The 27,540-nt window shown below is 64.4% G+C and overlaps 1 protein-coding gene across 1 annotated transcript; it reads left to right on the top strand.

Moving 5' to 3' along the window:
• Positions 1–15,641: 15,641 nt before the first annotated feature.
• On the top strand, positions 15,642–16,718 carry GPR20 (G protein-coupled receptor 20). The gene has a single exon (XM_040988572.1). It carries the CDS (start codon positions 15,642–15,644, stop codon positions 16,716–16,718), a length of 1,077 nt encoding a protein of 358 aa, XP_040844506.1.
• Positions 16,719–27,540: the final 10,822 nt, after the last annotated feature.

Below are 27,540 nucleotides of genomic sequence, written 5' to 3'. Positions count from 1 at the left end.
AGGCTGTAATTCCCACTGGTGTGCATGAGGGCCAGGTCTGTGGCACGTTGGGGTGGCCCGCAGCCCCCATCAGATCACATGGGATGTAGGGCTGGGGACTGACCAGGCAGTGTGTAGGCTGACATGGGTGACGGACTGAACTGGATCCTGTACTGGCAGGCACGTGCGAGGCTGCACTGGGGCGAGCTCTGTCAGCCAGTGGACCTGGGAGCAGTAAAACCAACAGCATCTCAGAACTACCAGCACTACTCACGCAATACCCTCAGAACATTCCTCTGATGACATCAAGTGGGCGTCCCCCATCCCCGGGACTGACGGAGTACGGCAACCGGAAGGGGCCCCTTCCCCTCTCCCCTCACCTCCCACAGGAGAAAAAGTTAGAGAAAAACTGGGAGCATTTGTCCCACCCACCTTTCCCCAGCCTCAACCCTCCTCACCCTATTTAGCGGTCCTCCTGAGCCTTCATTCGGTGGCAACAACATCAAAAATAAAACCAAGGAAGGGGTAGGTGCAGCCTGCGGTAGCACGGGGCGGCCCAGGGGCCTCTGTTGGAGCTAGGCCTCGGTGGGGTGGGCGTCCCACCTCCAAAAGCACACACTGCGGCAGCCTGGGGACAGGGCTCCCTCGGAGGAGGTGAGGGGGCAGCGTCCACACCCCCATGCCCGCCATCACGTGCAGGGGAGAAGGGAGAAGCCCTGCACTTGTCTGCGCCCCCTCAGCGTCAGGCACACTTCAGTGCAGCCACCAAGCCGCCCAGGGCCGCGCCGGGGGTCGCCCGTTTGGTCCCTGCTGGCGGCGCTGGGGACGCGGTGGCCCCGAGCCTGCACGTGGCAGCCGCAGGTCCCGGCTGGCGCAGGCGCGGTGGCCACGCGCGAGGCGCGGGTCCCGAGACGGGCGCACGCGGCGCGCGCGCGGACGGTCCCCAGCACGCAGCGCAGCCCCAGTGGCGCGACGCGGGCACTGACCTGGGGTCCGGGCGCGGGGACGGACTCCGGGACGCGGGCAGGCGCGCACGCCGGCCAGCTAGATCACGTGGAAGCCCGGCCCAATGGGAGCGCACTCCACGCCTGCGGGGAAAGAGCTGTGGGGCGCGCAGTGAGGTCTGGCCTTGGGCCCTGGGCAGGCGGAGGCCGGGGCGGCCTGGGGCCAGTGGGGTGTGACCAGAAAAGAGGATTATGAGGCTCCCAGACCAGGCTGGCACCTCTGGCCCGGGGTGGCTCCGGCCGCCTTGCTGCCTTGGGCACCCCCTCCAACCTCAACCCTTTCAGGGGAAAGCTGTGGGCCCAGCCAAAATGGGTACAGGGGGCAGAGATACCTCACCAGGCTCGTCCCCAGCTCCCAGACCCGTATCTGGCACCCAGCAGGTGTGTGGCAGACCACAGGCAGGTGGGTGAGTAAAGGGCCTGGGGGAGCCTGGGGGGCAGAGCCTTGTCCCCCCACCCCCACCCCCGCTGTGCACACCGCGGGGGGCAGCAAGGGCTGTATCTCCCCGTGTTCAGGTGAGGCAGAGGGGGTGAGCACCTTCCAGAGGTCCCCCAGCGGGTGGGCATGAAGCCAGGGTCACAGCACAGCCCAGGCCAGGCTGGCGGTCAGCAGGTGTTCCCCATCACGGCAGCCATCCTCCTTTTTACCGTGGCGTTGGTGCTTCCAGTTTAAGAACACTGGGTCTGGCCTACTGAGAGGCAGCTGTGCCCAGATGCATTTCCAGAAAGGCCCAGCGGCCACTCCTAGGGCAGGGGAACCCAGCAGGATTGAATGGGAGACAGAGCAACAGCAGGGGACAGCTGAGCCCAGAGGAGGCGGGGCCGAGGTCCCAGCCCCCTCAGTGTCCCCTGGTATCGGGGTACTGTCCACGGAGAGGCCCCCAACATCTCCCCTCTGAGCTGCCCATCCCAGGAGCCCTTGGCAGGAACCCTGGGGTGGTGAGGCCAAGGCCGACCGGGCAGGATCAGCAGATTAGCAACCCAGAGGACGCTGCAAGGTGAATACTAAGTGGATTTGGGGAAGGCAGCTGCAAGCCCCAGCCAGGCGCCCCAAGAGGCCGGGGCTGCAGTAAGGGGCAGAGGGTGGGCCGCACACTGAACCTCTCTCTCCCAGCCCGAGTGCGCCCCCTCCCTCCCTGGCAGCCACAGGCACCGTGCCAACCCCACAGGGCTGAGCGACATAGGGCCAGGGCTTCGTGCCCCGCACGGTGCTGGTCACGCACCACACCGACCCGGCCTGCAGCCCTGCAGCTGAAAGTGGGCAGGAGAGTAAGAGCTGCCGAGCCAGGCAGACAGCCAGGTGCGGGGAGCACTGCCCGTGACAAGAGGAATGGCCGGAGATTCCGTGGGTAGCTATAGCCCCTGTGCCCCCATTCCACGGGTATGTGCAGCCTGGGCTCTCCTGCCCCGCAAAGGCAAGTGCCCCCTGTCCGGCTGCAGCTGCTGAGGGTGCAAATGGCCCCCTAAGGGCACTCCACATTACAACTGCCACCTGGACACCCTGGCTGCCACTGCCACGGGCATTTGACAAATGCTGATTGGACACTTGTGGCTGCAGCCCGAGGCTGGGGATCTCACCAAGATTGCACGCCCCCAGTTACAGAGCACCCTGGTGGGCAGGCACAGCCTGAGGTCAGGGGAGCTAGGGCCCGGAGATCTGCATTTCAGCCACAGCTCAGGCTGAGCAGGTGGAGGCTGTGGCAGCGACTGGAGCAAGGGCCCAAGCGTGTGCAAGACTGGCGTCGGTGACCAGGGCCGGGGAGACCAGATTGCCCCTCAAAAGGAGTCACCAGGGACAGGTGGCTGGGGTACTAGAGACCTAGATGGGAGCTGGTGTGTCCGAAGGTGACCAAGGCTAGGCATTCCGAATCCCAACCCATCACAGCCTCTGGCTGGCTCTGGCGCCTGCCACTGGACCTGCTGACTGACGCTCCCACCTAAGGAGATGGCCAGGACACTGCCTGCCAAGACTCGGCCTCATGTAGGAGGGGCAGCAGTGGCCAGGGCCAGGCCCACGTGGTGGGAGCGCCCTCTGGTGGATTCTGAGGCAGGGCCTGGAGCCCAGTGGGCCACAGGTGTCCCCAGGAGGACCCCACACCTATTGCCTCACCCCTCCTTGCCCTGCCCTGGCTGCAGGGATGCAGCTGGGCAGGCTGGGAAGGGCCAGGGAGGAGGGTGCTGGCAGGGGCATGGCTCCGGCCTGCCTCATCAGGGAGACCCATGCGGGGAGCAGTTGTGGGTCACAGGTGGGATCTGGTGGGAGGATCTGCTGCCGTCTCAGCTCCCACCCTCGGTGCAGGGAGGCCCTGGGGCTCAAGGTTTTAGGTGTGGGGAGCCAGAAGGAGCACCACTGTCCTATTGGCTCTCACTGCCCACCTGGCTAGAAGCACCCCCATCGTTCACCCCACCATTCACCCCGGCCCTGCACCCCTGCCCTGTACCCCCACACCCCCTGCCCTGCACCCCTGCTCCTGCACCCCCACTCCTCCCTGCTCCTGCACCCCCTTTCCCCCGGCCCTGTACCCCTGCTCCTGTACCCCCACTCCTCCCTGCCCTGCACCCCCGCTTCCCCCGGCCCTGCACCCCCACTCCTCCCTGCCCTGCACCCCCGCTTCCCCCGGCCCTGCACCCCCACTCCTCCCTGCCCTGCACCCCCACTCTGCACTCCCATCCCCTGCACCTGCATCTCCTCACCCCGCTGTACACCCCCACTCCCAACCCTCCACCCCTGCACCCCCAGTCCTGCACCCCCAACCCCTCAGGGTCCAGGGCCAGCGAGCACCCTGTGCTGGCTCCTGCCACTCCCATCTGTCCCTTCTGTGCCCTTGGGAGGGGATTGTCCCAGAGTCTTCCTCCTGCCCTTCCTTCCTCACTCCTGCCCCCAAGAGCCCTCGAGACTGAAACTCCTCTGGGCCAGAGTAGAAAAAGCAGCCATCAGTGCAAGGGCGGTGGGGGCACTTGGCACCCTGCAAGCACACTCGGGCTGCTATCTGGGCACAGGGAGGACGGGGCGGCATGGGACCACAGGAACAAGCAGCCAGCCTGAGGTTCAGCCCTATCCTCCACCTGCCCCTGCGAACACCCCGGGGAGCAGAGTGTGGGCCGAGACACGGTGGGGACAGCTGGCCACCACCCAGAGGGGTCTGACAGGAGTGCAGTGCCGTGTCCAGCAGTGGCGACTGTGGGGCCAGGATCCCCCAAGCCCACGTGTGCTGAGCCCAGGCAGTGAGTCGCACCTGGCCGGGCTGGGGTGGAGTGGTGGGAGGAAGGGAGCCACAGAGCTGTGGTGGCTACAGCGCTCGGGGTGTCTGAGACAGGGCAGGTGCAAGTCCTGACCCCTCCCAGAGGCTCCCAGCGCCGCAGCAGCCAGCCTGTGTCTGCACCACTCAGCCAGGGTCCTCCTCAGTCTCCAGGCAGTGGAGCCTCAGCGTCTGCAGGCAGGGGCCACCAGGGGGCAGCACAGCCTGCCAGAGTTCTACACTGCACTCAGGGAACCGGGCTCTCCCCACCCCTGTGCCAGGACCAGCACTTGTGGGAAAACGTGGCTTTCATGCCCAGAACGGTGCCCTTGCCGAGCTGTAGCCCATGGGGCAGTGTGCCGGTGGGGGCAGGTCAGGAAGCCTCTCATGGGTGGATCTGCCTGCACTGAGCCAGGCAGGGGAGTCCCTATGGCCCCCCGGGTCAGGCACTGGGCTGGTGAAGGGGCTGCTCTCAGCTGGACATGCTCCTTGAGCCGGTCATTCCCCACCCAGGCCAGCAGTGACAGGTCCCCAGGGTGGCCTTGGCTTGGGGCTGCCCCAGATGGAAAGAGCTTTGCTGCCTAGGGAACAGCAAATGCAAAAGCATGGGAAAGGCATGGTGGGCACCTGTGGATGGCAGACTGCGCGGGGGGTGGGCACTGCCATCCTGGTGTTGTGATGCCCAGCACAGGTGTAAGTGCTAGCTGTTCCACTTTCTACCCAGCTCCCTGCTGACGTCCCTGGAGAGAGCAGAGGACAGCTCAAGGGCCTGGGCGCCTCTCTCTCTCCCTCTCTCCCTCTCTCCCTCTCTCCCTCCCTCCTTCCCCCTCCAACTGGCAGAGCTGGGTCCCCACTGGCACCATGAAAGAGTGGAGAACAAGGGCTCCAGGCACCAGGAATCGGGGACTCAGCTGCCTTCACGGTCAATTCTGACACCCCACGTTCCTCCGGGGAGCCTTCCTGGGTGCTTCCGGGCAAGCTGGGAGCCGGAGACCGCCAGGGTCTGTTGAGTGGGGGTAGCCAAGTCTCAACTGCACCCCTCCGGGTGGTCCCATGCGTTAGATCACAATGACAGAGCAGCAGACATGGTGGGGTCCTGCCCCGCCAGCCCCTCGTACCTGGATCCTGTGTGGCCATGGCCTCAGTGTAAACAGCCAGCGGCAGGCAGGCAATGCATCCGTCCGTGTCAGCCAGGCTTCCAGAGCCCTGCCTGGCCGGAGATGAGGAGCAGGCCACGCAGGGCCACAGCATGTGGATGGGTTTCACACGAGGAGGTTTACAAAGGGAAGAACGATTGTCCACGCCAGCTGCGTGGGGCACCCCCATGTGCTTTGCGAGTGAGTGCATGCAGGGGCTTACGCTGGTGCCGGGGCACAGCGGGCTCAGCGGCCCAGTGCCCTGCTGGCTCGGTGGCCAGTGGCCTGGCTGCCCATAGGTGCAGGCACACAGCTGGCCTACTGGAAGCCCTCATCACCTACTTGTCCCTCCCTCAGTCCCAGTGTCACTGTCGGCAGTGTCACCTGGCTGGGACAAGACGTGCAGACATGCAGTGTTTGTTTTGGGTAGCAGGCAGCAGTGGGGCCAGGCTTGGCGCCTAAATCATCCCCGGTCCCTCCTCGGGACCCTCTCCCTAAGTGCCCAGGGTGGGGGCGACTGGGCAGTGAACCAGCAGGTGGACACTCTCTCACTCTTTCTCACTGTGCTTTTCAAGGAAATTCATAAGTAAATCTTAGCAACAAACAGGTTTGCGGCCCACAGAGGGCTGTTTCCACACCAAATGTTCCATCCTGTCACCTACAGGCATGCAATGAACGCCGGGTGGCACATGGACCAACCAGCAGCCCCCTTCTTCCCGCTGCCGAGCTCCGCCCGGGCCACCCAGCCCCAGACCTCCTGGAAAGCACCCACTGTGTGCCCAGTGTACACGGCTGAAGGCCAGGAGCCGCCCCGACTGCATAGTCCGGCCTGGCAGCTGCGACACAACCAACCCCAGCCAGAGTGCGTGGGTTCGAGCCCCAGCCCCAGCTCCTGGTGGCAGCCTCCTTGACTCCAGCTACCTGTGTGGCAAGCCTGGATGGAGGTCCAGGCACCCCTTTCCATTGCAGGCCAGGGAAACGCCTCCCAAATAAAACTAACAATTGTTCTTTTTTAAAAGGAAAGGAAAAAGCTTTCTTCTCCAGAAATAAAGAGCGCCCGCAGTGGAATCCGGCCTAGGGCAGGAGGCAGCAGAGGAGGCCTGTCAGGGGCCCCTCCCGGCTCTGTGACCCCGCCCCGGGCACAAACATTCCCCCCTAGCAAGCCCCGGTGCCACTCTGCCTTCTGGCTCCTGGTGTGCCTGGCAGCAGCCTGTCCCACACACAGCACCAGTACCGACCCTATCACACACAAGTTCCAGGGGGTTCAAGAGAAGCCCCCTGGACCCCACACCCACCCCACAGGGCTTTCTAGCGGTCTCCCAGCTGAAGGCAGGGACAATGCTGCTCGCCCCCTCTGCTGGCGAGTGTTTGTAGTGACCGTCAAGTCCTGGGCCCCCCCCCCCCGGGGGCACGGATGGACAGACTGGCTGGGTGGGCGGGACCCTGGAGTCCAATGATTGTGGCACCTGTGCCCATGCCCTGCCTGCCCTGTCCTCAGACACCTGCAGGCAGGACCAGCAGGCTTCAATGTCTAGACCCGGATCCTATTGGCTCCCCCCACCACCCTGCCAGCCCCCTGCTCAGCCGCTGACAACCCTGGCCTGGGGGTGGGGAAGGGACTCTCAGCGGGGGCTCCATGGTCTGGTCAAGGGCACCGAGGCTGTGTCCTGTCCTCTGGGTTGCCCCAGTGGGCTTCACACATCTGAGACTTCGAGGCTACCACTGGAAAGTCTGGGACCTGTGAGTCACAAGCACTCTGGGCTCCCTTCCCCAGGCCAGGAAGTCCCAGGGGGTCAGCCATGCCACCTGGGGGTGTCCTGAGGCTTCAGGTGCACACAGCCACCAGCTGGCCCAGTCACTTCGCCTCCCAGCTCAGGCGGGAAGGGGCCCTTCTGCAGTGCACTGTCCCTGCCTGCAGGTTCTAGCATGGGACGACCCCACCTCACCACCTCCTCCTCAGCGGCCGCAGTGTCCCCATGGTGGCATCCACTGCCCACCAGGCTCCAGAGAAAGGCCTGAGTGGCAAGGTCAGGGCCGTGAGCCCAGCGCAGGCAGGGAGCAGGACCAAGGGGCTTGCCTGAGATCCTTTGAGCCAGTGGCCGCCAGGCAGGACAGCAGCCAGGTTTCCAGGCACTGACAGGCGCCCTTCACCGTGGCAGACATCCCGACAGCCTGAAATATGCCTTCCCCCAAGCCCCCGCCCTCCCGCCCATCTAAACACCTTCCGGGCCTGGTCTCTGTCGTCCTGACGGGACTTGTAAGCAGGAAGTGGTCGCTGGGCCCCCGCAGACAGCCCTGCTGGATTCCAGGCCCGGCAGCACCCCAGGGAGAAGCACTAGGGACAGGAACAGGCTGTAGGACCCATGCCTGCAAGGAAGGGAAAATGGCCAGAGGGCCCAGCAGTGCCCGAGGGGGCAGTGGGGGCGCCGGGCACAGGTCTGCGGGGGACGGTGGGAGGCAGCCACCACAGGAGGGCCCTGACAGCAATTCCAGGCACTGAGTGACCCTGACCCTGCTCACACCCTGACCCCGTCTGCCCCTGGTGCCATAAGCTGGTCAGCACCAGGAACTCATTCTTTGTGGTCTGGGTGAGCAGGCTGAGCCCAGCTCACGGAGCTCTGATCAGTGCTCTCTCCCTCCCTCCCACAGATCTCGGAGTCCCTGCTGTAGCCGGGGGGACTGGGAATAACCATGAAGGACAGGACAGGCCGTGCTGGGCCACTGCCCGCAGGCTGAGGGCACACTGGGGGGCGGGGGGAGGCCTGGATGGTGCTGGGCAGGAAATGGCACCCCACAGACAGCCAGCTGGAGGAGAGCAGCCACAGGGAGGATAATTCTGAGCCCAACCCCCTGGACAGCCTCATTCCACCTCCATAGGCCCCTACCCTGAGCCTCGATTTTCTCTTCTGTAAGATGGGAGTGCCAGCATCTGACCTGATGCGAGAGAGGAGGAAGCCCGTGGTCCTACCGCGCACTGGGGTCCACGGGAGAGCCCCTCTCCATGCAGCCCACCACCATGCTCCAGAAGAGAGAAGCAGACCCCCAGCAGCCCAGACTGGGCACTGAGCAGTGCTGAGCCTGGCCTGGCTCCTTCCCTACCCCCAGAGCAGCATGCACGCCTGGATCCAGGGAACAGGGGCCTGCCTGCCCACCCTGACAGCATGGCCTTGGCACTGCCCGCCTGCTCGCAGCCGCTGGTTCCCAGCACCTCCCCGTTCCGCTGGCCAGCGACTTGGCACCAGCCTTCCGGAAAGTGACCACGGCGGCCAACAGCACCCTCCTCCTGTCCCCACTAGCCTCCCCTGGGGGCAGGGGGCAATGAGCAAGGGACAGTTATCTAGCAGCAGGATCCAGTTTAGCCGGATAAGCCAAGAGCCCAGCAGGCAGCAGGGCAGAGCCTCCAGAGGAGAGGTCAGCATGGGGCATGGGGGACAGAGAGCGCACAGCCCTGTCTGGCCACACCCTGGCTGCACCTGCCGTCAGGGCTGCCCGAGCTGCCCGCATTGGGATCTGCAGCATGCCTGCCGCCTGCCCCAGGTAGCCCCATGCAAAGCTACCCCCAACACACAGGTACACACAGCCAGGGCCTTCCCCAGTGATGGGGGTGTCATAAGCTCCTGCAGGAAGGTGGCGGGGGGGGGAGGGGGCAGCAGAGGCGGCCAGGACAGCCGGGCGTGGGCTGAACACACACACAAGCTGGCCGGGCTATTCCAGTCCCACAGGGACATCTCAGGCTGGGAAGGGCTGAAATAGAAAACAGGTCCCCAGGCCCTGCGGGGGACACGGCCAGCCCTTAACCCAAGTGGAGGGGCGGACAGGGAAGGCACCCCAGGCCCGCCCTGCCACCCTGACCCCACCTGCCCCAGATGGAGCCTGCACCCAGCAGAGGTCTCAAACCCAATCCCTCTGCCCTGGCTCCTAGCAAAGCAGATTCTGGAAGCTTCCAAAAGGAAGGCAGCCCAAGGCTCTGCCGTAGGGTGGGTCCCAGGAGGGGAGGGAGCCCCGCCCACCTGGACACCAGCTACAACCTGGCCTGTCCCAGGGGTGCACCTGTCCTGACCCCGCAAGCACCCCCTGTGCAGCCCCCTGGTCTGCGAGTACTGAGGGGAAGGTGAGCTGTGGGGGGGCGCGCACCCGAGAGGGTGGAGGCTGGTCCCTCCACACCCCTCCCCACCCAGCCTCACCGCCAGACCCCTCCCCACCCCTCCTCATCCCTCCCCACCCAGCCTCACTGCCAGACCCCTCCCCAACCCTCCCTACCCAGCCCCCCCCCACCAGGCCCCTCCACACCTCCCCACCCCTCCCCACCCTGCCTCCCCACCAGGTCCCTCCACACCTCCACACCCAGCCCCCCACCAGGACCCTCCCCAACTCTCCCCCTTCCCCCCCAGCCTTCAGTCATGGGGTGTCCGTGTGACTTCCTTCCAAGGACACCCCCTCCTCGCACAGCCACATGGTCCCCGGAACAGCGGGAACCAGACCGCACAGGCCTGCCCCGACTGCGAGTGCAGGACGGAGTGGATGTGGACCCCACAGCACCCAGCACCCTCTCCATTCTGCCCCCGGGGGGGGTGGAGGCTGAGCAGTCCCTCCCCCACCTCCAGAGGGCAGGGGATCCCCCCCTCGCCCCCAGGAGAGTCAGCCCCAGGGCCCTCCTCACCTGCGAGATTTGCAAGAGACTGGCCCTGCAAGAGACTCCTCCCTGGCCAGAGGGAGGAGTTTCCTGGGCCACCAACCTCTGCCCTCTCCAGGAAGCCCCCCTACACACTCAGCCCCCTATTCCCTCCTACCGACCTGCACCAGGCGCTGAGAGCCAGCAGCCATGGTCCGGGGACCCCGCAGCACCCACCCTGAGCTCCGCTGCCTCCTACTGAAACCCTGCCCAGGGCACACCCAGGCCCAGGGCGCCCCCAGCCCCTGCCCCACGGGGAGCAGGGAAACCGCCCCGCACGCCCCTAACGCTCCAGTGCGCCCCCCGAGCTCCCCGCCCACTCGGACTAAATGGCTGTGGCGTAGCCCCTCCGTGCCTCAGTTTCCCGCTCGGTCTGGGAGGCAGGGTGTGTGGGTCCCCGAGTTGTGTCTCAGGGCTCTGCCCCTGCTCCTCTGGGCCAGTGGAAGAGTGGGGAGAGAGCCCGCCCCGCGCCGCCCCGCCCCGCGCCTGTGCCCAAAAGCAGCCGCGAGTGCCGCCTGACGTCAGCCCGAAGAAGGCGCGGGGCCGCGGGCGGGCCAGCGCTCCGGAGCCGGGCGCACTCAGCTCCGGCCGGCGAAGCCGCGGTGAGTTCCCCGCGCCGGCGGCCCGGGCTGCCCGGCCGCCCGGCCGCAGGCTCGGAGCCTGCTCGCGTGCGGCGGCCCAGGCGGTTGGACAGGTGGTAGCTGGAGGGCGGGAGGGCAGAGGGGCGCAGGGGCCGTCCCCAGATCCCAGCGAGTGGGCAGGCGGGCACTCAGAGCCAGTGTCACCCATTGTAAAGTTGAGAAAACTGAGGGGGCCATGGGCAGGCAAGATAGGGGCAGGCTGGATGGGGTGGGCCAGTTGGCAGTGCCCAAGGCAGCATAGCTCCAGGTGGGCTCCCCAGGCACTCACACCCATGCCATGGGCATTCTTCATTTGTTCATTCATTGGCTCGGTTCCTGCCAGCCTGCCAGCGCTGGGCTGGTGGACCCTGGCCAGGGGCCGGGCTGGAGGCTGAGGACTTGGAGCAGGACACTCAGGCTGAGCCCTTCCTGGAGTTGACGGCCAGTGCCCAGCGTGGCCCCCGGCACTGGCATCGCCCGGGCCTGGCCCTCGTCGCTCAGCTGCCCTGTGAGAAGCAACGGGAACAGGGTCCCAAGAGGGGCGGGCGGGTTGGGAACTGGCCCGCGGCCAGGGCGCCTGGCTGGGTAGACACGAAGCAGCTGGGCGGCCTCAGGCAGGACTGGAGCTGACCCAGGCCGGACCTGCCTGCTGTCCCTGCTGTTCGCCCCTCCGCATCCGGCCCTTCGGGGACACTCCCTTCTCCCAGGGCTATGTGGCCAGGGTGAGTTGCTGCCGTCTCTGAGCTTGGCTGTTTGGGAGCAGGCAGAATGTCCCTGGCACCACCTGTGGGCATGTGTGCGTCCATTCCATGGGATGGGAGACTTGAGGCTCCCAAAGCCTGGAGGGCTCTTTTCTGGCTCATAAATTCGCTGTGCTGCAGCCTGGGGGCCCAGGGAGAGGGAGCGCATAGCCGACAGGGAGGCAAAGAATTCAAAAGCCATCGGGCATGGGGAGGGCAGTGGAGGTGTCCTGGACCTCTCTGAGGAGGTGGCACCGGTGTCTGAGGGGCACCCCAGAGGAGCTCCCCAACTGATGAACCCAGCCAGCCTCCACACAGGTGCTTCTCCCACTGGCCTGCTCACCTCCCGCCCTGCTCCCTCAGACCCCCAGCACCTGCTGATGCCTGACCAGCTGCTTGCTAGTCATCCCCTCCCCCCAGATCACCCCTTCTCTAGCCAACCCCCGCCACTGGGCTTCACGTCCAGGTGTCAGGCCTCCAAGTGCTGTATCCCCAAGCCCGCAAGCCTCCAGTACGTGCTGGGGCCTCGCAGGGCACGCGGCAGCCGGACAAACAGGCTGGAGGGCCTGCTCTGCACCCAGCCCACCCCAGAAGAGACAGGGCAGGGTGCGCACCCCAGCTCTGTCTGCACCGCATGGTGATCTAACTCTGTCCACCTCTGTTAAACCCACTTGAGGCCAGCGGTGTCCATCTGGGAGAGCTTCTTGGAGGAATGTCAGTGAGGCCCTGGGAGAGACACCTCAGTGGGTCTTGGGCAGTCTGTGTGCTACTGTGGCAAGGGGGCGGCGGGGGCACGGGGAAGAGCAGTGGACAGTGAGACCAGCACATGCCAAGGTCAAGGGGCTGGGCAGGGATGTCCCCACTCTGAGAGGTGGGAGGGGAGTGGGCCGGGTCAGAGCCTGCTGCAGGTCTCGCCCTCCAAGGCTGCAGGGAGACGGGGAATGAGCACCCAGGAGCTGCGCCTCCCACACAGGAGGTCAGGGCAGACCAGGGCCACCTGAACTTGCTGGACACCTGGTGGCATGTCTGACCCTCTGCTGGGTGATGCTGTAAGAGCCCAGCCTCCCTGTGGGTCAAGCAGAGGCTCAGTCAGGCCAGGTCCAGGAGGCACAGCTATGGCATTGAGCCACACCACACGGGGTGAATGCCCTGCTCATTCCGTAGACAGTCAGCTTGGCCTCAGAGAGCTGGGGGTGCCACCCCGTAAGGGTGTGGCCTTGGCGTCCCATGGGCACAACTGGGCCACCTGCTCCCCACCCCAAGTCAGCCCCAACCTGGGCACCTGCAGACCCAGACTTAATCCCAGCGCTGCCGAGTGCCATGTGGTGCATGGTGCCCGGCTCCTGCCACACGCTCGGGACCCCAAGGCAAGGCTAAGCGGCTCTCACAGTCTTGGCACCCGGCCCCACACCAGGGACGTGCTAGGTGCTGGGCAGCTGAGAGGCACTCCTGGATGGCATGGGCTGTAGGAGGTGCCTGTTCTCCCACTACCCAGGAGAACCTTAGGGTACTGGGCTTTGCAAAGGCTCTGACAAGTCCTGTGCTAAGTGCCCGGGAAGGCCCAGGCCTCTCCTCACCTGTGGGCAGGCAGGCTGGCCACACTGCTGCTGGGCATGTCTGGAGGTGGGGGTGGGGACTCCCCTGCAGCCACTCCGCAGCTTCCCAAAGTCACACAAGATCCAGAACAGAGGCTCTGAGCTTGACATAACTGCCCTGGGCACTGGGCTGCCATCACCCAAGGGTGGCGATCGGGGTCCCAGAAAAACAGCACATAACTAGATGGGCTTCCAGGAGGTGAGGTAAGCCTGGCTCAGGTGTCAGGACTGTGGGCAGGGAGGGTGAGCAGGGGGCCAGTGCCAGGATGCAGGAGGGGCCCCTGCTGGCTCCTCCACTGACACGGAGCCCTGGAGGGCAGCTCTATGCCCCCACTGGAAGCACCTGAGACTGGGCAGGTGGGGCCGGCCCAGGTCAGTGGGGAATGTGCCACTGTTGACCCTGGTACAGCTCCCCGGCCCTGAGAACCGGCACCATGCTGGGTGCTGCCAGGACACATCAGCCGCCAACCAGCTCAGATGTGGGGCACCTGCCAGGGAGAGGCAGGGAGAGGACAGTCTCCAGCAGACCCAGGCCTGGCCAGGGAAAACTGGACCTGGGGACAGGGCCTCTCCACCCAGCTGTGGGGGCCCACGTGCCCCTGGATGCTAATGAGGACCACAAGGCTCACTGGCCAGGCCAAGGGAAGGAAGTGGCAGAGGGGGACTTTGACCTGGATCTCTGGGGCTGTGCTCTCCCATCCAGACCACCCCCTCCCCTACCACCCGAGGGCCAGGTCAGGGGTCAGGGTGTGGCAGGGATCTAGGCTCAGTCTGTCCTCAGGATCAGACTGACTTGTGTTGGTGAGGTCAGGGTTCAGCACACAGCTAGGATGCAGGTTCAGTATGCCTGCATGTGACCCCAGATCAGGGCCAGACTCCTGCAGCAGAAAAAGCCCTCTGTCTGTGCTTTGCCAGCCCCTCTACCCTGGCCTGGGTGGCCTCCAGGCAGTCTGGTTATCCTGTGTGCCCATCCTGATGCTGGAGGCCCAAAACCGCTGCCCCGTGAGGACCCCTTCACGGTGCGCTGTGCTGCCGGCCCTGGGACTTGGCTGGGCAGGCGGCGTCCCCCGGGAGCCACTCCCAGAGGAAGCGTTTCATCATGTTTATAGTTTGTCTCCGATGGTGACACTGGGCCCGGCAGACAGCTGGGAACATTGACAGGCGTGTGGCAGGGACTCTACCACAGTCCTTGGCACGCCGTCCTGTGGCCAGCCCCAGCCCAAACTCAGTGGGTGGGAGAGGGGGACCCACTGGTGACCCTGTCTTTGTTGCCGCAGACTGCCTGTCCCTGGAAGCCCACAGGGCTGGAGAGGGACTCAGTGCTCCATCCAGCAGACCCACCCATGGGTCCTCCTGTCAGGGAGCTGTGGGACAGAGCTCCCAAGGAATCCTGAGTGAGGCCCAAGACCTGGGCCTGCCTGGGGCAGGGGTGGCAGGGCTCCCGGCACAAGCCGGCATGCTGGACACCTCCCAGCAGCCACCAGGGCAGCAGACGCCCAGGCCAGAAGGGGCTGGTGGCAGGGGCCTCATGGGGTGGCCTCTGGCAGACCCTGAACTCACACAGCCCAAGGAAAGAGGTGGTCCCTGCCCTGCACACCTGCTCCTTAACTCACATACCCCTGGCCAGGCTGGGCTTCGGTCCTGGGACTCCAGAAAGCAGGACCCAGGGTCCAGGAATGCAGTGGCCACCAGGGGCCAAGCTGCCGATCAGTGGGCGGGGCCCCTGGAAGGACCCCGGGGGGTTACAGGATTCAGGAGGGGGCCACCACGCCCCCAGAGTGCCCCTACTCCCGCCTCTCCGAAAGCCTTTTCCTTTCTCCTAAAAAAACCAGAAATGTCCTTATTTGGAGGGTCAGCCGGCTGGGGGGGGGGCGGGAGTGGGCCTGTTAACCCTTCGTTTATAAACAAAGGGATAAATCAGGGCCCAGTTAAACAGCCGTCAGCAGGCACATAAACACGGAGGGGGGGACGGGGGAGACGGCCCCTGCCTGCCTGCCTGCCCCTGCCCCAGCACCGGGTTTATTTGACTCACACCCGGCCTGTGTGTGGGACCTGGCTCCAGGCGGCTGGCTGCTGGCTCCAGCGGGTGTGTGCAAGACCACAGCGCGAAGGCTGCCTCCACACACCCCACCTCTTCCTCCCAAGACAGCTCCCCCCCCCCCCCCGTGAGGACCTTCACCTAGGACCCTGGTTCAGGGCTGGCCTGGGCGAGTGGAGATGGGCAGCCCGGAGGGCCAGGCATGATCTGGGTCGGAACACCCTTTGTCAGCCAAGGAAGATGTGTTGGGTCTCCAGGCCCTGCACAGTAGTGGTCGCTGTTAGTCCTCCCAGCGGTGGGACGGGATGGGACAGGATGGGACGGGATGGGACGAGCTCCAGGACAGGTCCCCAAGAGGTGCAGTGACTCAGCTGAGGACGCACCATGGCATGGGAACCAGGTGTCAGAACCGTGGAACCTTTTCCCCATCCCAGGCTACTCCTGCACCCCTTCCTCCTCTGGGCGGGCCTGGTCCCATGCCCACCCAAGCAGGTGCCAGGGCCTGCGGGCAGGCAGATGGGCATCTGGCACAGGCGGCCTGGAGCTGTGGAGTGTCGTACCCCCCCCAACCCTCTCTCCTTGCTTCCAGGCCCCAGGGCGCTCCAGCCACGGGCCATCATGCCCCCTGCGTCTCCCACGGGGCCCTCGGCAGCAGCCCCCAATGCCACGACAGCAACGTGGGCCAACGGCAGCGCGCCCGAGGTGCCCCTGTTCCATCTGTTCGCCCTGTTGGACAAGGAGCTGCACGCAGACTTCCCCGGGCTGTGGCTGGCACTGATGGTGGTGCACGGTGCCATCTTCCTGGCGGGGCTGGTGCTCAACGGACTGGCTCTGTACGTCTTCAGCTGTCGCACCAGGGCGCGGACGCCATCCGTCACCTACACCGTCAACCTGGTGGTGACCGACCTGTTGGTGGGCCTGTCGCTGCCCACGCGCTACGCCATCTTCTACGGCGCCCCAGGCTGCCTGCGCTGCAGCTTCCCGCACGTGCTGGGCTACTTCCTCAACATGCACTGCTCCATCCTCTTCCTCACATGCATCTGCGTGGACCGCTACCTGGCCATCGTGCAGCCCGAGGGCGCTCGCCGCTGGCGCCAGCCGGCCTGCGCCAGGGCCGTGTGCGCCGGCGTGTGGCTGGCGGCGGGCGTCGTGACGCTGTCCGTGCTGGGCGTGGCGGCAGGCGGCCGGCCGTGCTGCCGCATCTTCGCGCTCACCGTGCTCGAGTTCCTGCTGCCGCTGGGGATCCTCAGCGTCTTCACCGGCCGCATCGTGTGCGCGCTCTCGCGGCCCGGCCTGCCGCGCCAGGGCCGCCAGCGCCGCGTGCGGGCCATGCAGCTGCTGCTCACCGTGTTGGTCATCTTCCTCGTCTGCTTCACGCCCTTCCACGCCCGCCAGGTCACCGTGGCACTATGGCCCGGCGTGCCACACAGCACCAGCCTCGTGGTCTACCACGTGGCCGTGACACTCAGCAGCCTCAACAGCTGCCTGGACCCCATCGTCTACTGCTTCGTCACCAGCGGCTTCCAGGCCGCCGTGCGCGGCCTTTTCCGCCAGCCCGGCGCCGAGGGCGAGCCGGGCAGTGGCGACGTGGTCAGCTTGTACAACAGCCCCAAGTGCTCAGGCCACCAGCGCGTGCTCAGCGCCGGCCCCCGTGCGCTCCCGCCGCCGGCACCGGCTAACGGACCTCAGCCATAGTCAGCAGGGGCTCAGCACCTGCCAGGGCTCTTGGTGCTCGACTGGCGATAGCTGCCCAGGGCAGTGCACTGTGGCTGACTGACTAGTAATACCTACCACGGATCCCAGATGCGGTGCAGTGGAAGGGGGCCTCGCCTGGGTCATTTTGTCCACAGAGAAAGGGACAAAAATTCTATAGGGGCTGCAGGAACCAGCACGGGGAGCTGTCCACGCTGCCCCCAGACTCCTGGAGGAGGAGCCGCGTTGGTGGACACGCACGTTGCCCATGTGGAGAGGCGGGGCTCGACTCTGCAAGACCCCTCCCCCTAGCACCTGCGGCCTGGTGGACAGCACAGCCAGACGGCTTGGTGCCCACCCCAGGGCAGGTACACTGGGACCTGGACAGACGCTTGAGACTGCAACAGCTGGTGGGAGACGCTGCTGTTCCTTGGCTGCCTTTGGGGGCCGGCAGGTACCACAGGCACGCAGTGGCAGCATCAGGGAAAAAACCCATCCCCACATCCATGCACAGCGGGGCTTTGTCCTTTCTGGCAAGGACACTGCCCACAGCCCCATGGCAAAGATAGTCCCAGGAGACCCTGCCCACCGCTGATTCCCTCCACTAAGCTGGCCTCCTGGATTGCCTCCCACTGCCAGAGCTCCTGTGTGGGGACAGAGGCAGCCACCAGGCCCCTGGCCATCACCTCTGATGGGCCCCCTGTGGCTGGGTGCAGGCTGGGCCGGGCGGGATCTGGGCCCCCTGTGACTGGGTGCAGGCTGGGCCGGGCGGGCTCTGGGCCCCTTGTGGCTGGGCGCAGGCTGGACCGGGCGGGTTCTGGGCCCCTTGTGGCTGGGCGCAGGTTGGGCCGGGCGGGCTCTGGGCCGGGCTGTGACTGGGTGCAGGCTTGGCCGGGCGGGCTCTGGGCCCCTTGTGGCACAGGCTGGGCCGGGAGGGCCCTGGGCCCCTTGTGGCACAGGCTAGACACAGACAGAGATGTGAGACTCCTGCCACTCCACCCACCACCACCACCACTCAGCATTCAGGGTCCCACAGAGAGGCATGGATGAGATGCTGAAACCCAGGGTGTGGCAGGCTTGTTGACATCATGGTGTGACCCCCGGGGACACCCTAGGCTGACCAATACCCCATCGAGCCAGCGCCTCTGACCCCCGGACAAAGTGTGGGGATGGAATGCGTGGGCAGGGGACTTCCCAGGGGTGCCTGGGAGGCACAGCCAGCAGGAGGGTGATGGCAGAGCCAGGACTCCCGCCTGGGGTAAGTCTCTGTACCCCGCCCCCTACCCGCATCCCTGATCTTGGCCACAGACAGGCACAGCCCTGCGAGCCGAGCAATGGGACAGGGACAGGGAGACGCCCCTGCCCCCCAGGGACTCCAACACAAGCTCTCCTTCCTGGGAGTGGGCCCCTGGACAGGTACACAGGTGCAGCCCCTATAGAATCTTGGGGGGGGGCGGTGAAGTTCTGCTCAGGTCACGCCCTCCAGAGCCGCTTTGCCCACCCGCTCCTATCCGCTGAAGGCCCTTCCTTCCCAGGCCTTTGGTCCCCCGCTCTGGCCCAGGCCTCTGCGCCAGCTCTCCAAGATGCCCACCTCCAACCTGCCGCACTGAGTGTCCTGGGCAGGGCACTTTCAGGAGCTGGGGAGGGGCTGCCTGCTTGGTCCCCTATAAGACCCCCACCCCCTCTGCCAGCCCCTCTGCCACTGCCTCACAGCCAGGGGCTGGGATGGGAGGCTGTCCGGTTCCCTCTGCCTGTTCCCTTCCTGTATTCTCCGAAAGTCCTGGTGACTGAGCCGAGGAAGGTATCAAGGGCCATGTAAACAGCCTCCTGTATGGGAAGCCCCATTAAAGCCACTTGATGCCTCCATGCCCCCTCATCTGGGCTCCCAGGCTGGTGGGCACGGCTGGCCTGGAGGCGCCAAGTGCCCTGTCTACTCCCAGGCTCTGTGCTCGGTGTGGGGCAGGGGGGCAGCCCTGGTATAGGAGGACCCCCAAGCCAGGCCACCTGCAGGGAGAGCAGGCGGGCCCCTCACTCCGCCTCTGGCACCTCGGCCGGAGGAGGCGGATAAACACTAGGGTTTGTTTGGATGAAACTCCATTAATAGCAGGAAGTGTCTCCTTGGGCGCGAGCCGCTTCCTCCACGCCTGGGGCCCAGGTGGGGCTAGGCTGAACTGCACACCACACCCCCGGAACCCCTGCCCCTCCTTCTGCCCAGACTACAGCTTAGGGTACCTCCCCCAGGGCTCTGTCTCGCCTGCCCCAGCACCCCTGGAGGGTCCCTGATCACCAGCACCCACTGACCCCAATTCACAGAGGAGAAAATGGAGGCTGCAGCTGGAATGCCCCACTCAGACCTGCCAGACCTGGGGTCAAGGCCCCCTTCCCCACCTGGAGCCCAGCAGGAGCTCCAGAAAGGTTGTGGCAGGGAGAGGGGGCTAGACTGGCCTGGAGGAGGGGCCCCTTCAGGCATCACACACTCCTGACCCCAGCCCCAAGCACCCCAGCACCATCTTCTCCCGTGCTCTCCCATTGGCAGGAGACCACCTGTCCCTTGCACACCCCCTGGGGTCTCCCAGCCATCACCACCGCATCCAGGGCCCCAGCGCAGCCTATCCAGCCTCTGCTCCTGCTGGCACCACCTTGACCTGTCCACTCTTCATACTGCCCATCCCACCCTCTGCCCAGCGCACCTGCACACTCAGGAGCAGAGTCCATCCAGGACCCTCAAGGGAGAAGTGTCCCATAAAGCCCTGTGCCCTCTGCTCCCAGGCGAGGGTCCCGCAGCCCCCAGTCGCTCCCAGCCCAGGGAGGCTGGCCGTGTACCGCAGATCACTGCTCCACCGACACCTGATCCCCTGCCTGGCCTCCAGTCTCCAAGCAAGGACTGCCCTGGGGCCACCACCCGGCCTGAAGGCCATCAGCGAGGCTGTGCCGCCTGGCAAGCAATAGGCAGACCGTTAGGGTGTTGGGGAGACTCCAGAGGGCTGTGTGCACCAGCAGGTGCCAAGGGTCTGGTGTGTGAGTCTGTGTGCACATGTATGTGAATCTGTGAGTCTGTGTGCAGTGTCTGTGTGTGTCTTCCCACGGTACTCAGCACTCAGTCCTTGGTGAGTAAGCCGAGCTCCCGCCCTAGGAAGCTCCATGCCCTGGTTCGTTTATTCTCTCCTCCTGCTCTGTGCCAGGTCCCAAAACAAGGCAGCCCGGGCATCACAAGGCGAAGACCCCGCTCTTGCTGAGTCCTGGGGTCTTCCCTGGGACCGGCGCACACATGGGGGTGGAGCTGAGGGGGCACGCTCTGGCACAAGGTGGAGCAGGAGTCCTATCCTCCCAGGCTCTGACTTGGCCCTGTCTCCTGCCGCTGCTGGGACCTGAGCCACCAGGTGGCACTGCTGAGCCAGGAGCAGCAGCCAAGCAGCCTGTCTACTGTGTGTAGGGGGTGGCTTGGCCCCAGTGTTGGTGATCCAGAAGGACTTCCTGGGAAGCAGGGTGGTACAGGAAGGGGAGACGGGGGTCCTGGAACACAGTGTCCACCACCCAGGACCTTGTGCCCGCATCTGCCAGGAGGGGAGTTGGACATGCCAGGGTCTGCATGGGGGGCCTGGTAGACAAACGCAGACCAGAGAGGCCAGAGGCCTGTCCCAAGCCATAGAACCCAGCAGTGGGACCCAATGTGCAGGCCAGGACAGCAGGACTCCCCAGGTGGCACAGGCATTGCCAGCCATAGAGTGCTGGCACCTGTCCCCAGCCACTAGCCAGGAGGCCAGATGTAGCCCTGCCGTGGGTCCATCTGCCCATGCACAGAGAGACAGGGAGACAGGGAGGCACAGAGCTCCTGGCTGGGTGAGAGGCCATTTCTAGGCTACCCACCCCTGCCTGGATGCCCTCACTCCCAACTGTCCCATCCACCTGCCAACAGAGCACCCCCAACCCTGTCCCTGCCCCGCCTTGTTTTCGGATGGCCTTGAAGACAGAGAACCTGACTTCCCGCGTCTGTGAAACAGCCATGATAATGCCTGGCCCTGGCCGCCTGGCACTGCCCATGCTGCCCCATTGGCCAGTTAGCCTCGTGAGAGCCTGGCGTGCAACGGTCCTCCAGCAGCCGCAACTGTGGGAAGCGCCTTTCGCCAGGCTGGGTGGGAGTGTGCACCTAGGCAAAGCTCCTGGGGAGCAGGGTGGCACAGGAGGGGGAGACGGGGGTCTGTCTCCTGCCAGAGCCCTAGGACAGGTGCAGGCAGGTGCACCAGGCTCCGAGAGGGCAGAAGAGGCTGGCGACAGGACCTCGGGCAGCCAGCTTCCCACACGAGACACTGATGGTGGTTCAGGAGTGCCCTGCCAGCGCCAGCTTGGGTCCCAACTGGGTTTTCCACGTTCTGTTTGGAGGCCAGGTTATTTTTGTCCATCTGGCTGTTTCCAGGCCTGGGGCCTATCCGTTCCCACACCAGTGGCCCTGGCCAGCCTGGCCACACTTCCCAGGCCTAAATACTTCCTCCTCCCCCTGCTCCAGCCTCCCTCCTGCCAACTTCTCTGAGGTGGGCACAGAGGCTCCATGGGTGGCACCCGCCTGAGTGTGGGCAGGACACCCTTCAGTTGCAACTTCCTAGCTTCCTGGTGTGCAAAGATCCACAGACCCATAAGCAGGTGCCTCAGAATGGTGGGTTTTGCTGGTTCAGGAAGGGCTCCTGCAGAGGGACTGCCCAATCCAGCCCCAGAGAGCCCACTCCTCTATCAGGCCCACCTGCTCTCGCCCCAGCCCTACCAGCCCCTCTCACAGGTGGGGCTCCCCCTGGATATCACCAAGCAGCTTCGAGCAGCCCAGATGTATACCCTGGGACGAGGTCTCCTCTGAGAGACACAGACGTGAGATGCCACTTACAGGGCACAAAGAGATGGGAGCTGGGGGCCAAGTGCCCTGTGGCCCAGGGTTCCTCCTAGGGCCGGTAAGACTGTTCTAGAACAAGATACCAGTGAATGGCAATGTGTCACTCCCTTTAAATGGCCAGTGTCTGTGGATGTAGGTTTCGCCTCCCTAATGTTTTTTAAAAGGTCTATTTTAAAATGTCCCGATGTGGGAGCCAGGAAGGACAACTCCCCACGCAGTGGCCCTGAGCATTCAGCAGAAAGGCTGTCCCGTGTTGCTCCTGGCATCGCCGCATGCCAGGAGGAGGCAGCCCGAGTCACACTGGGGAAAGTCACAGAAGGGCCTGGCTGGGCCAGGACTGGCCAGCAGCACCCTCCATGTCCGCCCAGCCCCAGGGCCCTGCACACAGACTCAGGGTGCTAGGATTGCCTCCGGCTAGGCCTCAAGCATCAGGGCCAGGGTGGGGGTGGGGATTAAACCTGCTAGCCTCCTACTCTCTGTGTATCCCCAGCCGGCCACGGCCCGTGTGCCTGCCCACCCCCCAGGTGTGCCTGCCCGTGGCCACACAGGACGAGCAGTGACCAGTCTTCGGACATACACAGTGAGCGAGGTCCAAACCGGAGTTATTCCTCGGGGAAGGGTCCCCCACTCCCGGTGCCCCTGGCTGGTCCCTGCCGAGCCGGCCACGAAGCCACTGCCTCTCCTGGTCTGGGCAGGGTTCATCACTCCCAGCTCATGGAGACCTCCCTGCCCCCTTTTCCTCCTCAGAGTCTTGCTCTGCTCCTGGGTGTGGCTCCATGGGGACGGGGCACCCTGGAGCAGCACCCCCGGGGTGTGGAACAGGAACCCCAGAGGCCTGTCCCTGGCTCCCACCCCAGCCCTCCTCCACCCTGGCCTTGTCCAATGTCCCTTGTCCTTCCCGACTTGGCCGTGCCAGCCGCTCAAATAAATTTGTGTTCCCATCATCGCTGACTCACAGATGAGCTCTCCGGGGCCCCTGCCAATGGCCGCCCGCCCCAGCCACACTGCGCAGCATCCAGCCTCGGGATCGGTCCCTCCCTCTGGGGGCAAGGTCTCCAGTCAGGGACCCCAGGGCCAGCTGCCAGGGTGTGCGTTCTAACAGCTGCCTGGAAGGACTGCTGCTCCCTGCACTGGGGTTCCAGGCTGCCTGCCTCTGCCTGCTACCCTGCTGGGTACTGCAGTGCCCATGCTGAGCACATCCACCAGGTGGGGTCACCCCCGCCAGCTGAGCGCAGGGGAGCTTCCAGCTGGCCAGGTGAGTGGACAGTAGACTTGGTAAAAAATAGCATGGCCAGACTCTGCCTCAGGTCTTACGCTGCTTCCCTGCGCTGTTGGTGTGGGCTCACATTTCATTCTGCAGACATGCCATGCTCCCTCAGCCCCAGTGGGAGGGTGCGGAGTGCCAGTCTCCCCACCCTGTGGCGAGATGCCCTGTGCTGACAGAGGCTACCCCTCCCAGGCTCTTTGACTCCACCTAGGGAGGCAATGGGCTCTGTGTGCCCACGGCCCCAGGGCTGTGTGGGAGGTGAGGGGTGCTGGCTGACAGACACCCTGACACCCTGAGAGCATGCCTAGCCCTGCTTGTTCGTGGGCGGGGACTCCAGTACCTGCTGCCCACCCAGCTGCCAGGCCTGTCCCAGAGGCCTGGCTGACCCTGTTCCACACGAGGGCACTACATCGATCCTTGGCAGGCCTGGTTAGGAGGCTCCAGTATTGTCCTTGCTTCGGAAGGTCTCCATGGACGGAGGTCTGGGCCAGGCTAGAGGGAGCAACCGGTGATGGGAGTCATGGCTCCCTCTGCTACGGGACGCGGCGGGGGCTGGGCACCCACCCAGAGACCGCTTCCTCCCTGCAGGCTGAGACAGTGGCCTCGAGCATGTGTGTTGGCTTGGCCCTGTGGCGGGGACTCCGGCTAGGATACACCTCTCCCAGTCTGCTCCCCAGGCCTGCTCAGCTCACCCATGCCCTGGGTCCTTGCACCTGCTGGCTGTGCTGCTCACACGGCATCTGCCGGCAAGCTCCTCCTCATCCTCCCGCAGCTTAGCCAACATCTGTCTGGGGCATTTGTCTAACACCGAGCCTCTCCAAGTCAAGGAGACATCTGTGTCCCCAACTCCTGGAGCATCCTGCCCTAGCATCCATAGCCACGACCCTGCTGGGGTGGGGAGGGTGGGAGGGCGCTCAGCCGGGCTCACATCCATCTTCTCCAGTGCACAGACAGCTCCTGGCTGCCTCCTTCCCTCACCCCTGCATCTGCCCCAGGCCCCCACAGAAGGGCCTCTCCCTCACTAAGTGCGGGCACTGTCTCCTGCAGCCATTGAAGAAGAAACAGAGATACAAGCAGACCTGCTCCAGCTGTGGACAGACGAGACCATCCCCCAGCCATACCCCTCCTTCTTCCCCCCCAGAGGCCAGCAGGCACACCTGCAGGCCCCTGGTTGCCCCAGTGTCTGGCCATCCCCGGTCCCCAAGGGATGGGAGTGACCCAGGCTAGGCTGCAGGTCACGCTGGGTCGGGTCAGCTCAGGTCCCCAGCAAAACGGCTGACAGAGAAGAATGGCTCAGGTCTGAGTAGGAAGTTGTGTCATCAGCTGTGTTGGGAGCCTTGCCAGCCGGCAGCTGGAAACGGAGTGAGGACAACACCCCAAGTGTGATTGGTGCTGTACAGCCAGGCCCAGGCACGGCACACCTGTGGGACGGTGCTCCGACTGCTGGGCCAAAGGCATTCCTGTAGGTGCTTGAGTGGGATGCTCAGCTGCACAGGGTACTGACCTGGTGGCTTACTGAGTGTGACCCTGCTCACACTCTGAGCCTGCTCACACTCTGACCCTGCTCACACTCTGACCTGACCCTGCTCACACTCTGAGCCTGCTCACACTCTGACCCTGCTCACACTCTGACCCTGCCCACACTCTGACCCTGACCCTGCTCACACTCTGACCCTGACCCTGCTCACACTCCGACCCTGACCCTGCTCACACTCCGACCCTGACCCTGCTCACACTCTGACCCTGCTCACACTCTGACCTGATCCTGCTCACACTCTGACCCTGCCCACACTCTGACCCTGACCCTGCTCACACTCTGACCCTGACCCTGCTCACACTCTGACCTGACCCTGCTCACACTCTGACCCTGACCCTGCTCACACTCCGACCCTGACCCTGCCCACACTCTGACCCTGCTCACACTCTGACCTGACCCTGCTCACACTCTGACCTGACCCTGCTCACACTCTGACCCTGACCCTGCTCACACTCCGACCCTGACCCTGCCCACACTCTGACCCTGCTCACACTCTGAGCCCTGGCTAGATCACACACTGCACCCAATCTTGCCTACATAGATGCCACAGCTGAGTCGCCTGGCCCAGGCCAGGCCTGCAGATCCCAGGGGGTCCTTGGGGTTCCCCATCTTGAGATCAGAGCATGTGTGTTCTGTGCTGAGCCCGCATGGAGAGGAGAGCTGCCTGGACCTGCCCCCACCCCAGCACTGGGTGGAAGGCTGCCAGGACAGATCCACAGTACAGGGAGGCAGTTTCCTAGGAGTGCTTGCTGTGGACTTGCTGTGGGGGCAGGGCTCCAGCTGGGATGCCTGCAGGCGCGTTTCTGAACATGAGAAGAAACCCAAAGGTGGGGGCATGGAGATTCCCATGGCAGAACGTTCACCTGGAGCAAGTCGGGAGTACAGCGGGGTGGAAACCAATGGTCCCGAAACAACCCTCACCAACAGTGAAAGCCCCACCAAGCCGAGCCCTCCCTCCGTGCCCACCACGCCGAGCCCTCCCTCCGTGCCCACCAAGCCGAGCCCTCCCTCCATGCCCGCCACGCCGAGCCCTCCCTCCGTGCCCACCAAGCTGAGCCCTCCCTCCATGCCCGCCAGTGGCACAGAGCGTGACTCTGAGGCAGGGCCTGATGGGGTATCTCCAGGGATGAGGTTAAAGGCAGTCTTATCACTGCCCTTTGTAAGAAATAGCAGAACGTCATGGCAACAGGTGCATGATGGGAGCGAGTGGGGTCTCCCACTGTAACAGTTTTTTTCTAATGATCCATTTATTTTATTTTATTTTTGATGTTTACATAGTTGAGAAGGACACGTGCCCATGTGGACCATTGATTAAGGTGGGGAGGGTCGAGGAATGGGGAAAAGCAGGTGAGACAACTGCCTCCAATCTCCTTTTTCTTCCTGAATCCAAGGGAAGTGGAGAAAGAAGGAGAGAGGGCCGTTCCCAGCAACACAACTGCATCAATACTCAGGAACGGGGGAGGGCCCCCCAATGTCATCCCAGGGTCCCCGATGTGGAGCATGTTCAAGGGCACTGCTCAAGTGGCTTTGATAGTTCTGAGATGCTATTGATTTCATTGTTCCAAGGATGTGGAAATCCTTCCAAGGTCCGTTGGCTGATCGTACACTTTAGAGTCTCGACTCGCCCAGATACTCGCTGCCAAAGCTTGAGCAGGAGAGCTGTCCAGTTTGTTCTGTCCTTGATGGTGCTAGATGTCTACTGCAAAGCTCAGTGAACCGTTTGTCATGTCCCTGTGTGCACCCAGGCATGCAGTCCACTGCACAGGCCTCAGCAGCCCAGGCGACCCAGTCCTGACACGTGCGCTCCACAGGATCCTGTGGTTTCCCCCATGGTTGGAGTTGAGTCCAGTGGCCAGTTGGGAGGGGTCCCCAGAGAAACCTCCCAGAGGTGACCACAGACCTGATTCACGTGCCAGTCAGTGCAGGGTCTGGCTCAGGCTGTCTGAAGCCGAGAACAAGGCAGGTGGCACTTTGCCTTGGCAGGTCCTGCACTGCTCTCTGTCTGTACCCTCAGGTTTGGGGGACCCAGGCTCCACTGTGCAGGTGGAGATCAGTGGGTGCTTGCCCTTGCTGTCCCAACCAGGGGCAAGTTCATGAGTGTAAGAGTCTGGAGGGGCAGGGCCCAATTCAGAGGGCAGGGCTGCAGCCAGCCAATCACCCTGACCCCTGCTAGCATGCAGGCGACCCACAGGCCAACCCCTCAGCTTGGGGTGCTCACCACCCAGGCTGGCCACCTGCTTAGAGGCTCCGAGGGCGCTATGCCTCAGTCCAGGCATCACAGGTGGCCCAGGGCAGAGCTTGACCCCGGAACTGTGGACACCCTCCATCTCAGCGGCATCATGGACACCTGCTGTCCCCACCCACACCCTCTATCCTGCCCTACCTCGAGCTGGCCGACCTTAAGAGCTGGCATGGGCCATCGCAAGCGTTTCTTTCCTGAGTAAACAAGACCCGCCAATGGGAGACTCAGGGCCAGGCCTGTACCACGGGACCCCTTGGCCAAGCATCCACTGCAGGTAATCTGTCGGCTCGGTGGAGGGGTGGGGGTCTCCAGGTCAGGAGATCTCAGGCTGTCGGGTCAGGTCTCCCTTCTCGCTGTCCGCCCCCACTGGGCTAACGTACACACACCCAGGGAAGCTGCAATCCTTTCTCTTCTGTGCTTGGTCCGGCCTTTCTGCCCTTGACACCTGAGTTCTGACCTGGCCATGGCCGTGGGGCCCAGAGCAGCAGCCCCCACGTCCACAGAGAAGCCCTTCCTCGTTTCCAGTCATTGTTTCCATTCAGGGCGGTGGGCCAACACCGTGCCCTCTTCGGCCTGAGTGTGGACCCAGAGGCCCCACGAGGCAGGCAAGCTGGGTGCCATTCCAGGGAACCCTCCTTCCCCACCACCTTTGCCATGCAGCTAGCATGCACACTGTGCCCACACCCCAGCCGCGCTGCATCCATCTTGACACTCCTGTGAACACCGCCCCCGCTCTTTCCTAGGGTCCAGGGTCCAGAGATGGTGTGAAGTCTGAGCTCTTTGAAGCTGAAGGCAAAATCACAGAGCCCTAACTGCGGGGGCCGGGGAAGTGGAGGGAGCTGGGTACAAAGCCTCCGCAGCCCAGGTGAGCCCTAACTTCAGGGGGCTGTGGCAGGCTGG

This window comes from Ochotona curzoniae, unplaced genomic scaffold, assembly GCF_017591425.1.
Source record: "Ochotona curzoniae isolate NIBS_2020 unplaced genomic scaffold, NIBS_Ocur_1.0 contig_4917, whole genome shotgun sequence".
Classification (NCBI taxonomy): domain Eukaryota; kingdom Metazoa; phylum Chordata; class Mammalia; order Lagomorpha; family Ochotonidae; genus Ochotona; species Ochotona curzoniae.
Note: the sequence above shows the minus strand (reverse complement) of the source record. Positions and strands in the feature narration are given on the sequence as shown.